Source organism: Xenopus laevis, chromosome 4L, assembly GCF_017654675.1.
Source record: "Xenopus laevis strain J_2021 chromosome 4L, Xenopus_laevis_v10.1, whole genome shotgun sequence".
Lineage (NCBI taxonomy): Eukaryota > Metazoa > Chordata > Amphibia > Anura > Pipidae > Xenopus > Xenopus laevis.
The window spans coordinates 57,087,171-57,103,907 of record NC_054377.1 but is presented as its reverse complement, the minus strand read 5'-3'; the positions used below and the strand labels follow the sequence as shown (position 1 = coordinate 57,103,907).

Genomic DNA, 16,737 nt, shown 5'->3' with positions numbered 1-16,737 from the left:
GAAACTGGGCTCTGTTAATGTATTAAGTTCAAATGCTTATTCAAAGCAGAGCACACAGCCCCCTACCCAAGCCCTCCCTGGTGAGTCTTTCCAAGCAGCAGAATTGGCTCTTTTATAAGCTCTCTCTGCGGCCTTGTGGATTTGGCTTTTCCTGGATCCACCTCTTTTTCTCGGATGTCTTCTGGGGCTTCCAGTCAATCGGTCACTCCCTTGCCTGTAACTGGGCTCAGTGATGTCCCAGGCAAAACAGGGGGAAGGCTTGTCTGATCCCTTAAGGTTATGTTGTTGTAATGAAAGTCAGATAAATATACTCAATGAGAACACTTTTAATTTTTTGTATATCGCAGGACCTGCTGGCACTGCATAGTTTTATAGTTATATAGTTAAAAGTTGAACTGCTCCAAATGAACCTCAGCACACATGTATCATAAAAATAAAAAAAAGATATCTATACACTCATATATAAAAGATATATACCTAAACTAACTGTAAAGTTTAAAATCACTATAGCTGTGAATAGTAAGCTTGTTCAAGAAGTCATCCAAGCCCATGTTAAAGACATTAAAAGAATCTGCCCTACAACTTCACTTGACCTACCTTTCCACAACCTCACTGCCCTCACCGTGAAGAACCATCTAAGCTGCTTCAAATGAAAGTTAATTTCCTCAAGTCTCAAGGGAAAAAAACTACTTATGTTCTGATACCACACTCCTACTAAGCTTGATTGCCCTTCTACTTGCTGGCACACTAGGCACTTATTATTTTGGGATTGCCCACTTATCCAAACATTATGGACTGAAGTGTCTACACTATTGAGCCATCTCTTGGGATACCAAGTCCTTAAAATATATCAACTCTACTCCTGTGCAAACCCTTTAATGAGATGCATAAACATACTCACATCGGGATCAATCAAGTGCTCAAGGCTAAATGCTTAGTGATAGCCTCAAAATGAAATGGAACTCTTCCAGATATTTTAAAAAGAGTCAAGGAAAACAAACACTTTGGGGCCGATTCACTAACTTCGAGTGAAGGATTCGAAGTAAAAAAACTTCGAATTTCGAAGTGTTTTTTGGGCTACTTCGACCATCGAATGGGCTACTACGACCTTCGACTACGACTATGACTTCGAATCGAACTATTCGCACTAAAAATCGTTCGACCATTCGATAGTCGAAGTACTGTCTCTTTAAGAAAAAACTTCGACCCCCTAGTTCGCCATCTAAAAGCTACCGAACTCAATGTTAGCCTATGGGGAAGGTCCCCATAGGCTTGGCTAACTTTTTTTGATTGAAGGATATTCCTTCGATCGTTGGATTAAAATCCTTCTAATCATTCGATTCGAAGGATTTTATCGTTCAATCGAAGGAATAATCCTTCGATCATTCGATCGCACTATTTGCGCTAAAATCCTTCGACTTCGATATTCAAAGTCGAAGGATTTTAATTCCCAGTCGAATATCGTGGGTTAATTATCCCTCGATATTCAACCCTTTGTGAATCGGCCCCTTTGAGATTGCAAAATATAGCAGCCCAATATTTTTGGTCAATCTGGGAGCAAATCCCTTTACATTCAATAGACTATTTTTCCATGGAATATCCTGATGATTTCTCTTTTTTGTCATCTATCATTTTGCATACTCATGTGGAATGATATATGACTGCAATATTACTGCCTATTTTCTTCTTCCCTTTTACTTTCTTACTTTCTTATTTTTTGTAGAGTACATTTGAAAATATCTTAATACAATAATAAATAATAATATCTTAATAATAAAAGATAGTTATACGCATGTTATGTGGGGCTGAATCAATAACAATGGAAGATTATTTGCAGATCGCTAGTATTTAATACATTTAATCAATATAAGTTGAGCTCTATACTGGCAGTTCTGAAACATAGCAATTTATTTCTTTTCTTTAATCTAGTTATGTTTTTAAATATTATAAGCTAAAGAATAAGATAACAGTGGCTCAGACATTATAAGTCCATTTTGGAATAATGCTTTCAGAATTAAAAACAGCGATTTAATTAAATGCCTGAAAGCCCAACTTTTATGATCCTATTTCAAATAATCTATTGTGTTTATATTCATTTTGTCTCACAGTATTTCCTAATATTATATCAAGATGTATTGGACTCAAATTACAATTTCAATTACAATTAGTCCAATCAAAGGTAATAAAAATAATCTTGTTTTCATTAAACAGATTCAAAGCTAAAATTCAAGAATAGTTTAAGACATAAAGACACAAACACAAATATATACAGGTATGGGATCCAATATCCAGAAGGGCGTTATCCAGAAAACTCAGACACCATTTTAATCATATAATTCAGAATTTTAAAAATGACTTCCCTTTTCTCTGTAATTAATAAAACCGTACATTGTACTTGATTGCAAGTAAGATATAATTAATCATTATTGGAAGCAAAGCCATCTATTGGGTTTACTAAATGTGATCCAATTTATGGAAAGACCCCTTATACTGAAAAGCCCAGGTCCCAAGCATTCTGGATTACAGTTTGGGGGTGACAAACAGCATATATAAAATGTGAAAGTAACACCTGGACCCGACTCTGCTTTGTATATTCATTTTATTTGTTCACCATGATTCTAATGTATTTGCTGGGCCGCAATCTTAATTTCTCCAATGTTGCAGACAGTTTCCCTCAATTCAGTAATCTAGAGAAGGGCTGTCCAACTGAAAGATTGTTGGCTACATGTTGCTTTCATTAAACAGATTCAAAGCTAAAATTCAAGAATAGTATAAGACATAAAGACACAATGGTCCTGAGCCTGTCCAAGTGCTAAGGCTCCATAATGCATACTCTTTGCAGACAAGTAGTGTAGGGAGAAACTGGTGCATTACATGAAAAACATTGGACAGGACAGACAAAGAAAACTAAAATAGATTTACTTTCATCATTCTAATAACTGCTGACGATCTGTTCCTTTTTGGGTCACTTGAGTTCACTTATACAATAAATGAGAAAAAGCTGAATCTAGAGTAAATCCAAAGCACAACATTTCTTTCTATTTTTGTGGATGGTTTGGCAAAACAAATGGAAATATTTGCACTTGAAATAGAAGGTTATATGTCTGGGAAAGGAAAATAAACAAGAAACATATACATTTAATAGAAAAATATTTCATAGCATAAACCTGCTATTTGAAAATAATGTTAGTTATACAGGTATAAGGAATGGGACATATAATGTGTTTTTATCCATAACTGATTTGAAGGGTAATACAGTAAATGGTGGTAAATGTGTTATATAAAAAAAACAACCCCGGGTTATTTAATGCCAAACTTCACAGCAATCATGCTACAATTTTTTTAAAAAAGAGAATAAACTATTTTATTTTGTTGAAAAAAAAATAACTTTTGTTTTTTTGGAACTATTTAATTTTTTTGGATCATTGCAACATCAAACGGTATGGTTAAAATGACTGGTTGTGTAGATTATACTGTAAGTAAGCCCTTTTGTGTTGAGACAATCATACAAAACATTTTTGGCCACAAAAAATCACAGTACAACCCTTAGGCACAACATTTTGCAGATTTTTAGAACACAGAATGTTAAAAAGCTCATAGATTTTAAATGTGTTTAGATGCAGAGGAAGTAAGTAGTTACGAATGTTCCAAATTATTCTTTCATTTTGGAGCTCTGTGTACTTAAGCTAAGCTTCCTGAAACTATAATTTTGTAGCTCTATAACTGTAATTAAGCAAGATTGTCCTGCAAACACACATTTCTTAAACTTTTATGAAATAAGGAACAAAATGACTTTTTTTGTAGAACATTATGTTAATCTGCACAATGGCAAAAAGTGCTTAAACCTGCAGATAAAAGAAATGTTTATCATGCTTCTTTATATTCATAGTTTCAGGGCAGTTTTGCATATAATCACCATGCAAACACTTTGGGGAAAAAAACTCCCATTTTCCAGAGACACAAAATGGTGGAGATTATGTTGCATCATGTATTAAAAACATCTGTTTCCTACTTTAGAAAGTTATCAACAATATTTTATATCTATGATTAGTGTACTATACTGAGCAACAGACAATTTAAAACATTAATTCATTAGTATATGCCCTAGGACTGAGCAGGGAACAGGGTATCCACAGAGCAATGAAGGAATAGGATTCCCCTACATTTATTTAACATAATGAACACATAATACAGGCAGGCTGTACCAGTTACAAGAATGTACTGTAGTCTTTAAACTGTAACAACAACAACGGCAGCAATTGAAAGCAACTGAATATTGTAGTCTTAGCTTTGGCAAATTATAATGCTCAATGGCCCTCACAAGCAAGCAAGAAATTGAATTGCCATCTATATCAGTACGTTTTAGTCTTGTTGTTGTTATTATCAATATTATTAGTAGTATTACTGGATGTCCAATGACCATGCAGAAATGCAAATATGGTTGAGGGTGAAGCAAATCTTTAATAAATGAGTATGGGTTTAATAAATATTTAAATTGGTCCAATTAACTTGTGTGACGGACGGGCGAATTTGACCCGTTTCGCTTCGGCAAAAATTTGCCGCCCATTAAAGTCTATGAACGTCAAAAAAATTTTGTCGTGCGGCGAAATTGTTTTGACGCGCGTCTTTTTTTTTTTGACGCACGCCGCCATACAAGTCTATGGGCGTAATTTTTTCGGCGAAACGAGGCAAAAAAAATTCACCCATCCCTACTTGTGTCATGTGTGTGTGTGTGTGTAGATTTTGTAGCCCTAGGAATGAATTTGCTCTACTTTGCCACCAGAGGCTACATGGACTACAAGGTGAATAAGGCAAGGGCCTTAGTATTTTGTTTCCAAAACATGGGTCTGCCATTTATACTGGCTGCTTCATTTATAAATCATTGTTGGTGCCATTTGCCTTGGCGTGCCCTGGGCAAATACTCATCTTTCTCATTTAATAAGGCAGCCCTGCAAGCCTGCTGTAATTATGGATACTTATGTCATATTCAGACAATAATTTGCGGTTTCCTTTGCTCTAAGCCAAAGTATGAATCTAAACTGAGAACATACTTGCCCAGTCCAAAAAGTTTTTAAAGAAATCCTAAAAAATCTGTACATCCTGTTATTAAGTACAAAACAATTATGTGTAATCTGCACTTACCTTTCTAAGCTTTCACTACTAAAGTGAGTGTTGCAGGTTTCTTTGCTCCAACTTTCAATCATCAATTTGTCATGGCATCCTAGGGGCCATAGTTGAAGCTATGGAACCTTACAATAGCAGCATGCAGTTATATATGTAATATTATGCCCATGTATTACAGAAAAATGGATATTGCCAAACCTATATAGTGGTAGCGCCATCAGGGTGGCATTGCAACCTATAACAACCAGATATTTGACTGCAAAGAGTGCTCAAGTAAAAACACATGCTGCTTTGCAGTATGAGCACAGGTGGAACAGTTGTATCTGTTATGATCTTTAAAGAGATTCACAACAATAGAACTGTCAAATCTAAATCTTGTTCACCAGCAAAGGGAAAGTGAAATGCCTTTTTTGGAACAAATGAACAAGTTTCTTTTAATTTAATACATTGAAATATTGTATAGTATTGTTTTTCTCTTCACTTTGCAGATTCGCTGCTATAACAAATACAAATATAGTATGTTATTAATTCTAGTGAAGATAAAAATATCGAATCTTTCGTATTTCAGGCAGCCCCCCTGCCACCGGAACAGGAACCTTTCAGATTACGCTGGAGGATATCAATGACAACGCACCATACATACATCCTACCTCTGCATATGTGTGCGAAGACTCAAAAGACCTCACTGTTGTTATCTTGAGCGCATCAGACCGGGACCTTCATCCAAATTCTGACCCTTTCAAATTTGAGTTAAGCAAACAGACAGGATCTGACAAGGCATGGAAAATAACCCAATTAAACAGTGAGTGAGGAGAAAACATTCTATGTTTTTGTTTTTGTATAGAAATAACTTTTGTTAAATACATTTTCTGGAGTTATCGGTAACAAACAATGTTTTCTTCATTGGTGTTTCTTCTGCCTTCTGTCTTGAAAACATCATTCTTGCTATTATATATAAATTGATTAGATCCAAATTATTAATCTGCATTTTTTACAGATTTCCTTCATTGCTGTACCATTATTTCAATTAAAATGCTGTGAAATATGCTTCGAACAGGGGTGCGTATTCCACCAAGCAGCACTTGTCATGGGTAACAAAAAGTCACCCCTGGTAACCCAATTTTTTTTTTTTTCAAACTACTTTTCTAGTGTAGTAGACAGCATTTTCATTCTCTACACTAGTGGTCATGGCATGGAAAAGGAAAGTGGAGGGACGGAAGAAGAAGGGTCAGGATTGAGCATAAATGCCACAAGGCACATAACGGTATCAAGTTTTTAAAGTTAGTAATGCCCTCATGGAAGAAATAAAATCATGCAAATAAAAAGTTACCTTATAAAGAACCGGTTAATATTTTAATTTGCACTTAAAAAGTATAGAATGTTTTGTGGCAACATTGACAAAGTTGTATTTGTGCTGTATGTTAGACACGGATATTGGAAGCTGAAGCTTGAGCAATGCCTGACCACATATATAAAAATAATAGGGCTCATTTACTAATACAAGTGAAAAAAGAACATACTAATTGCCATGGTTTTACACAGAATGCATTTTTCCCTAGAATTGTAGTGTAAGAACAGGTGATTACAATATAGCAAACACCACAACTGCAAGATATTTATCTATGCAAACATACATTTGCATCAGTTTTGGTAAGCTGCACCCACATTGCGCAGGGTTTATTCTTAGCCATTTTGTTCTGAATGCTATCACTTATGGAACACAAACAACAACCAAGAGCTGCTAGACAGTTACATGTGTAGCTGCTAGTCAATTGCATGTGTAAGTGCTAGTCAATTGCATGTGTAGTTGCACATGCAAGGTAACCCAGGAAGACCTCAAAGCCTTTGCACTTTATACTTTATGCACTTCACAGTGCCGGGCCAAGCGAACCGGGCACCCTAGGTGACAGGGCCAGCCACCGAGCTCCACCCCCCCATGTGTGTGCTGTCCTAAACTGAATGTATGCACGCATGCGCAGAGTGCTGGAGGGGTGGGAGGTGGGTGAGAGCACCGGAGGGGAGGAAGGTGGGAGAGTGCACCGGAGGGGAGGGAGGCCGGAGTGAGCACCAGAGGGGAGGGAGTGAGCACCAGAGGGGAGGGAGGAAGGGGAGAGCAGCGAACATGGGGTAGGCAGAAGACAGGTACCTGCCCAGCACCCCCCTTTTGTTGCACTCTAGGCAGGTACCTCGTCTACCTACGCCTAGTTCCAGCCCTGGTACTTTATGAAGGTGGATTAAATTGGTACATTACGTGCAGGTTGCAATTAGCATGTATAAGGTAAGTACCATGAATAAGGCGTCACACTTGTGTTCATTAACATAGTAACATAGTAAATTAGGTTAAAAAAGACACGCGTCCATCAAGTTCAACCTTTTAACTATTTTAACCTGCCTAACTGCTAGTTGCTAAATGAGCGCTAACATACATTAACACTATTGCAATTGTGTAGTGAGGGATAGAGCATGATAACATATGTGACAGCAGCCATATTGAAAGTGTTAGAGGCTACAGCTACATAAATCATGGGAATGAGGTCACATTATATCAACCAAAGGAAAGATGAAATGTTTGCTTAAATAATTACACCATTTTTCCCTATAATTTATCTGACTGAAATGGCTTTCTCGGTTCTATTTATCTCCATGATAGCATCTCTTTAGCCGATACTGTACTTAATAAACCATTCATATTATGAATATAGCATCCTAGTATATTAAATTGCAGCATGCTGTTTGAAAATTGCAATTCAAGTTAAGTTCACTATAATGTCGAAATATGCCTTTCTGGACAGAATTTACAAGGGGTTGTGTAATAAAAGGTGCAATAATTGCTACAGGTCTAATCACTGAGACCAACCAATCAGCAGGTAGCATTTACTGGTCACATGATTCAAAAACACATCTTATTCGTTGCTATGGGGTACTGCACCTGGGCAAATACTGTGCCTTTTATTGCCTGTTACATTACATTTATTATATAAGTGCATAATCAAAACGATCTGAAAGTATATTATCTTGCATGCAAATACTCTTTTTAAGTTGTTTTCAATGTACCTGTTGGAGGTAAGATTTATTTACTTTATGTTAATATTAGCTAATTATATAAAACATCATTGTATGTCCTACAGATATTTCTGACTCAGTTTTAACAGTGTTACAGAAAATCTCAATTAATAATAGGCATAGAAAACTAGAATTTAAGTGCACAGCCTCTGACCTCAGATAATAGATGCCTTTCTTCTTATTTTTTGATAAGTGGCAGTTTTAGGAAATGTATAGCATAGGATACATTCTATAGCACAGGATGCATTTCATATGATAGTAGCATCAGTTAATGCATAATCTCTGGCTTTCTGCAGATACCCATGCCCAAGTCAGGCTTCTACATAATCTGAAGAGAGCCAATTACAATCTGCCAGTCACGGTAACAGATTCTGGAAAGCCCCCCTTGACCAACAGCACAGAATTAAAAGTACAAGTTTGTTCCTGCAAGAAAAGCAAAATGGACTGCAGCTCAGCTGATGCTCCCCATGCCAGCATGTTCCTCCTCCTCCTATTTTCACTCTCCAGTTTGTTTTGTAAGTTGTTATAGCGTGACTTGTGTGTCATTAAAATTCCCTAGGTTGCCAAAAGAAAAGGCTTCAGTATTGAATGTAACAGTTGGAATATAAAAGCATGTTTTTTTTCTCTGTTCTGTAATCATCTTAATGTCAGCAAATTACAAGTGAGAGGTTTATTTCAGCTAAAAGGTTGTACTGTAGGAGCAGTCATTCCAAGAAATAAGAGGTGTCAACTCTATATTGTAAAGAGAAAGGAAAAAAAATAAATTACACTATTGTAATTTAAAATAGCAATAATAATCAAAAATCTCAAAGATCCTAGGACTATGGTACATGCCAGTAAAGTGGGGGTGTTGGAGATGAGGCAGTTGAGATTAAGACAAATATTTGTTATTTCAGGTGGAAGCAGAGGACTGAAGTATAGGGTAGCTGGTTCACAGCTAGACCTCCAAACATATTTACCTTTTTTTAAATTATTGGGAAGGATAGTTCTGAACTATACAATTTAAAGACTCAGTCATTACAATATAGGAAAGGAAGGAGTATTATGAAATCAAAACTAGACATAGTAGTAATGTTAAAAGATAAAATTATTAGAAAGATGAATCTGTTTCCAGGACTCTACATGTTCAACAGTGTTTTGTTTGCTTGGTACTAAGGTTGTGGAGAACAAGTGGACAGATTATTTGAGAAAGACCCAGGCTTCATTTATACATGCCCCAGGAACAAATGTTAAATGGGCTATGGGGCACAAAATCACCCCCTCAGTTTTTATGCCGGGGCAAACTGCTGATAGGTACAGACTGCAGTAGAGGGTGCAAGGCAGGTCCATCCTTACCAGCTGCCCCAGGTAATAACTGAGGTTTCCAGTGTTCATGCTATGTGCTATGTTAGGGAGACTGGTTAATAATTTGATGTAAGAAGTAGAACTTTGTATTGTTAGTGACCTAAGCTCATTTTTCTGAGCAGAATGCTCCTTTGCAGGGATTAGCTGCATGTCAGCAGTAATGGTGCAACTGTTTTGAAGGATTTGACATTTTTTGGCTTCAGAATTTACCTAGGTTGAACATGATGAACATGTCATTTTTCAGTCTCTAATTTTATTTAACTACGTTAGATTGCATCTGTAGGGTATTACAATAAACACATTTATGTTGCCATTGAATTTGAGGAACTTTTTATGATAACAGGAGTACAATATATTTGTCAATACTAATTTAATAGTAACATCTGAATGTGGATGAATTTTGTAGGGTTATTTGCACTGGGTCGTGTCTTGTCTTAAGGATAGCCCAGGCCCCATGTACAGTATATCTTAATTTACAGCTGGATGGCATTTAGCTGGTAGAAATCCATAAGGAATTGATATTTTATTCCTAAGCGCTCTGGGTTTAGACTATATGTACAAGAGAATATAAATATTCATTGCAATTTAGAATTGCTTTGTAATAGCAACAGCTTCACATTCAGATTCATATAGTATCTGATCTGCATTGAAAGACAATTTAGTACCTTTAAATTACATTTTCATGATGCAAAATGCACTCCTTCAGATTGCAGCAGTTATTGTCAAATTGCAACCTTTAACCCTTGAAAGCATGGTGTATTTCCCAAGAGATGCTTCTATTATGTAAGTGTGCACTACAGAATAGTAATATAAAATGGTTTGTATGCAGTTTTGGTCATCACATTGTATTTCCAGTCCTAGAACTAGCACGCAAAGAGACAATAAATGTAGAAGTGACTAAGTAATGGAATAAGCATATTGTTTTCTTCACATGAACCTCATTGTGTGGTTTCAGAAGGTTCCTCCAAAACATACATAGTAAAGCACAGATAGACCAAACCATATAACATCTTCAATAGCAGGGCCTCATTTGCTCTATCTGTACCAACTAGCTTTCAATTCAAAACAAACAAAAGAAAAACATTACATGTATTCCCTAAAAACAGTTCTGTGGTTCTTATTAAGAGAGTTTTTTTAATCTTTTTTCTCAATATGAAACCCAGGCAACGGCAACCCATGAATTTTATTTAGAAATTTTAACTTGCAAACATCAAGAGCTGGTGAAGCAAGAGTATTGTATATCACATAGGTTGTTCTGCAGCAGCATTATCTACTGACCTGTGCAAGAATCTCCATGATATGCAGCGTGAGGCTCTCAGGATAATGACCCTAAATTACATAGAAATAGTGATGGGTGAATTTATTTGCCAGGTGCAAATTTGTGGCAAATTTCTGCATTTTGCCTGCATCAAAGTTTGACGTCGGCAACGGTTTCGGGCTGGTGACAATTTTGACACTGTCGATGATTAACTGACGCCAATTGACTTGATGGGCATTAATGAGTCAATGGGCACCGCCATCAACTTCGATGTTGGTGCCAATTTTGACGCTGACGGATTGTCGTCTGCGTCAAAATTAATGTTTCGCAAATTTTTCGCCTGTTTTGCAAATTTCGCAGGAATTTTACGAATATTTGTGGTGAAATGGGACAAATTAGCCCATCACTACATACAAATACATTTGTCTTTCTGTTTGTGCATATGTCACAGGTCATGGCAAGATCATTGCATTTTGGTATAAAATTTTAACTTTTCTGGTAAACTTTATACCAATTGTTTTGCGCAGAGGCTCATGCCATCTCAAAAGGTTCAATGTTTATTGAATAGGATCAATTGGGTCATATTGCACAGCCACATCTGTCCCGGAGCTTGACCAGTCTGTAAGCTACTTCTACCTGTCCCATGCCCCCCAGTCTTGGAACACAGCTGTGCTATCACATTTCCTCATGGCTAATAATGTTCCTTACGATTTATACCAGAGTGATATTTTTCTACTACAGGATCATTCTTACATCTGTTTGAATGGCTATTATGATAACACCGTAAGCACACCTAGGAAAATAATTTACTACACCTCATTTGTCCAATGACAAATGAGGTGAGGATCATACCTCAATTTACCAAAGAACAAACTGGGTGAAAATAACTAAATAAGTAAAACATACAAAGTTAAGTCACTGTTTCAGTTATAATAACTAGGAAAAAGTAGCACTTATCAATTCAGAACCATATTTCCGTTGCCGTACTCTGAGAATTTCTAATCAGAAGCTTCCAAATGCAGGCAATTAGTGCCTTTGCTTTGGTGTGAGATGCAAGTAATTAACATTTTTGTGTTAATGCAGCCAAAAGAACATAATATATGAAATATGCAGTGCCATTTCTGTTTCAAATGCAGTTTATTGATCTGTCATCATGAAGCACAACAAACAATGTGATTATGTTATTTCTTGCAATGTGCCCTTCGACAGCTAAAATATCTCGTTTGTATTAATTAATACACTAGCAACATTTATCCCAATTTTATAAAGAGCCACACTGAAGCAAATGGTTGGCAATTCCTTCCCACACAAAAAAAATAGGGATTGTGGTGTTTTACCAACTGAAACCCACTGACTGTGTTGTAAATGATTGACAAAGACAAAAATTATCAAAAAGCAAAATTGCTTGTCTTAAGGTTTTGATAGAGGGATGTTCCAAAATGTGACAAATGTTACCCAATGAACGAGGACATACAAGGAAAGACCAACTCTCATAATGAAAATGTCATTTGCCTGTTAGCTGAAATGGTTGCTTCACTCCATATGGATTTGTGATGACACAAAATATTGATGTATAATATCAGCTTTTCTGGATTGGATTCATAATGGTTCGACAGCCTTCCTTAAAAAAAGGCAAGGTCTTGTTGAATGTACAGGGAGTGATGTTAAAAAGGCAAACAAAGTGTGTTGTTGCGCAAAATAATATTGAATAGTGTTGAAAAAGAAATATAATAAAAATTTAAAAAATAATTTTGGCTTTTTAAGGTACAGTACATGAGCTAAAGTGCACTATCTTGAAAATATGAATATAAATGTATTATTTTGTTACACAGACATACATGATTCCACAAATTGAGCAGAAATTATATTAGCCTACCTCTACCCACTCTACATTTGCCATCCCCCCCCCACTAGATTTTTACTTGCTTTTACATTTGTATACAAATTACCTTGTGGTTGGCATTGTCAATAGTGTCTTTTTGACACATTCTTCCTTAATCTCCTGTCCCTTGACCCTATTGTCAAGAGTCCTGCAAGACAGGACAGCATAGTGCAGGAACAGGACAAGACAGTGCACACTCAGCAGATGTAATATGTTAAGTAAATAATGCTAAACGTCAGACATGATGGGTGTATCATTGAACATGATAAAGTGCAGATGTGCTCTTAGAGAACAATTGTATCCAATGGCTATTTATTTATACAATGGCATACAGTGGCAGTGTAACGTTGTGGTATATAGTAAGGTCAGATGGAGTGTGTGTGTGAGAGAGAGATCTGTCCGGTCCCTGAGTATTCAGGAGCCTTATGGCTTGGTAGTGAGGGCCCCAATGCTTCGGTACCTTTTTCAAGATGGCAGGAGTGTGAACAGTGAGTGTGAGGGGTGTATTGGATCAGCCACAATGCTGGTGGCTTTACGAATGCAGCGAGTAGTGTAAATGTCCGTGATGGAAGGAAGAGAGACACCTATGATCTTCTCTGCTGTCTTCACTATCCTCTGTAGGGTATTGCACTCCATGATAGTGCAGTTCCCAGACAGTGATACAGCTGCTCAGGATGCTCTTGATTGTCCCTCTGTAGAAGGTTTTGAGTATGGATGGTGGGAGATGGGATTTCCTCAGCTTGCACAGGAAGTAGAGGCACTGTTGGGCTTTCTTGGCTCAGTAGCTGGTGTTGTGGGACCAGGTGAGGTTCTCCGCCAGGTGAACACCAAGGAATTTGGTGCTTTTGACAATCTCCACATTAGAGCCATCAATGTACAGTGGCAGGTGGTCACTCCTAGTCTTCCTAAAGTAAACAACCATTTCCTTTGTTTTGTCTACATTGAGAGACAGGTTGTTGGCTCTGTACCAGTCTGTTAACCGCTGCACCTTCTCTCTGTATGGTGACTCGTCATTATTGCTGATGAGACCCACCACGGTCATCAGCGAACTTTATGATGTGATTTGTGCGGTGTGTGGCTGCACAGTCATACGTCATCAGAGTGAACAGAAGAGGACTAAGCACACAGCCTTGAGGGGCTCCAGTGCTCAGTGTGGTGGTTCTGCAGATGATGTTTCCAATCCTGACAGACTGAGGTCTGTCGGTCAGGAAGTCCAGAACCCAACTGCAGAGGGAGGTGTTCAGCCCAAGCAGGTTCAGTTTTTCTATCAGATGCTGAGGAATGATTGTGTTGAATGCTGAACTGATGTTGAACTGAACCGTCTGCTATAATGACAAAACGCCAGTGCCAATGCACTTGTGGCACTTCGATTTCCGAAGTCGCCCAAAGTTTCCTCGTGAGGCAACTTTGGGAGACTTCGGAAATTGAAGCACCGCGAGTGCATTGGCGCTGGCGTTTCGTCATTATAGCAGGTGGCAGGCAGGGGGAAGGCAGTTCTGGGAGATTCTCATCCCGCAGATTGGTGATTACTTGCCAGGTGACTAAATCTCCCCGAATCTGCCCATGTGCTTAAACCCTTAAACATTTTTCTTATCCTGGGAGGATAACTGTTTTTTTGCTGCTGCCCTTAGTTGTGTTTCCCAGCTATTATTTATAAATACAGCAAAATTAAATTAGAGATTAGATGACAATGTCATCATTAAATAAGAACTGCAACCACCCCATCAAAAGGAGACTCACACATGTCTGTATGCAACACAGGAAAATCTTTTATATTCAAGATTGCCGTGTATGCCATAGCCCTAACTATATGTGTACCTATAAACCCCATTCCACACTTGTTATTTAGAATACTGTTCTCTTAAGTTTCTACAAAGTGACAAGTTAGCGTAAGAATGCTATTTATTACTAGGGATGTAGCGAACGTCGGAAAAAAAGTTCGCGAACATATTCGCGAACTTGCGCAAAAATGCGAGCGGTTCGCGAACGGTTCGCGAACCCCATAGACTTCAATGGGAAGGCGAACTTTAACATCTAGAAAAGACATTTCTGGCCAGAAAAATGATTTTAAAGTTGTTTAAAGGGTGCAACGACCTGGACAGTGGCATGCCAGAGGGGGATCAAGGGCAAAAATGTATCTGAAAAATCTGCCTGTGTGTGCTTGGAAGAGATAGTGTAGGGGTAGAGCTGTTAGTGATTTCAGGGACAGATGATAGTAAGTTTGCTGGCTAGTAATCTGCTTGATACTGCTCTGTATTGGAGGGACAGAAGTCTGCAGGGATTTGAGGGACATTTTAGCTTAGGTAGCTTTGCTGGCTAGTAATCTACTGTTCTCTTTAAACAACTGCCATACGTTGACCTTGTAGGCATTGTTTGCCCAGTTTTTTTGGACGCAGCCACTGAAGCACAGTTGCCATAAAAAATATGCCATATAAATGCTGAAAATAGTCATTTTTCGCCATACGTTGACCTTGTAGACATTGTTTGCCCAGTTTTTTTGGTTGCAGCCACTGAAGCACAGTTGCCAGAAAAAATATGCCATATAAATGCTGAAAATAGTCATTTTTTGCCATACGTTGACCTTGTAGGCATTGTTTGCCCAGTTTTTTTGGCCGCAGCCACTGAAGCACAGAGGCCAGAAAAAATATGCCATATAAATGCTGAAAATAGTCATTTTTTTGGTCGCAGCCACTGAAGCACAGTTGCCAGAAAAATTATGCCATATAAATGCTGAAAATATGCATTTTTTTGGTTGCAGCCACTGAAGCACAGAGGCCAGAAAAATTATGCCATATAAATGCTGAAAATATAAATTTTTTTGGTTGCAGCCACTGAAGCACAGAGGCCAGAAAAATTATGCCATATAAATGCAGAAAATATGCATTTTTTTGGTCGCAGCCACTGAAGCACAGTTGCCAGAAAAATTATGCCATATAAATGCTGAAAATATAAATTTTTTTGGTTGCAGCCACTGAAGCACAGAGGCCAGAAAAATTATGCCATATAAATGCTGAAAATATGCATTTTTTTGGTCGCAGCCACTGAAGCACAGTTGCCAGAAAAATTATGCCATATAAATGCTGAAAATATGCATTTTTTTGGTTGCAGCCACTGAAGCACAGAGGCCAGAAAAATTATGCCATATAAATGCAGAAAATATGCATTTTTTTGGACGCAGCCACTGAAGCACAGTTGCCAGAAAAAATATGCCATATAAATGCTGAAAATAGTCATTTTTTGCCATACGTTGACCTTGTAGACATTGTTTGCCCAGTTTTTTTGGTTGCAGCCACTGAAGCACAGAGGCCAGAAAAAATTAAACCAGTAGGGTTTGCACCCTAGTTTGTAACGGTGGCGGAGGGAGGAGGAGGACGCTAAAGGACAGCTGTGTGTGGAGTCATGAGGCTTGAAGAGAAGGACAGCTGCATAGAAGTCAGAACAAGTCTTCCGGCGTGCAGTAACCCTCCGAGATCCACCCCTCATTCATTTTAATAAAGGTCAGGTAATCGACACTTTTGTGACCTAGGCGAGTTCTCTTCTCAGTTACAATCCCTCCTGCTGCACTGAAGGTCCTTTCTGAGAGCACACTTGAGGCTGGTCAAGACAAGAGGTTCATGGCAAATTGTGACAGCTCTGGCCACAGATCAAGCCTGCGCACCCAGTAGTCCAGGGGTTCATCGCTCCTCAGAGTGTCGATATCTGCAGTTAATGCCAGGTAGTCCGCTACCTGCCGGTCGAGGCGTTCTTTGAGGGTGGATCCAGAAGGGTTGTGGCGCTGCCTTGGACAGAAAAACATTTGCATGTCTGACGTTACAGACTGGCCAAAGGGCTTTGTCCTTGCAGGTGTGCTCGTGGCAGGATTACTGGCACCTCTGCCCCTGGAATGTTGATGAGTTCCTGAAGTGACATCACCCTTAAAAGCATTGTACAACATGTTTTGCAGGCTGGTTTGTAAATGCCGCATCTTTTCGGACTTGTGGTATGTTGGTAACATTTCTGACACTTTATGCTTGTACCGAGGGTCTAGTAGCGTTGCGACCCAGTACAGGTCCTTCTCCTTAAGCCT

At 38.2% G+C, this 16,737-nt stretch overlaps 1 protein-coding gene across 1 annotated transcript in view; it reads left to right on the top strand.

Annotated features, from left to right (window-relative positions):
• Positions 1-16,737, top strand: part of cdh13.L (cadherin 13 L homeolog) — a 523,301-nt gene that overhangs the window by 487,588 nt on the left and 18,976 nt on the right. The window contains 2 exon segments of the mRNA NM_001094730.1: positions 5,693-5,926; positions 8,484-8,702. Of these exon segments, the coding sequence (NP_001088199.1) occupies positions 5,693-5,926; positions 8,484-8,702 (453 nt within the window).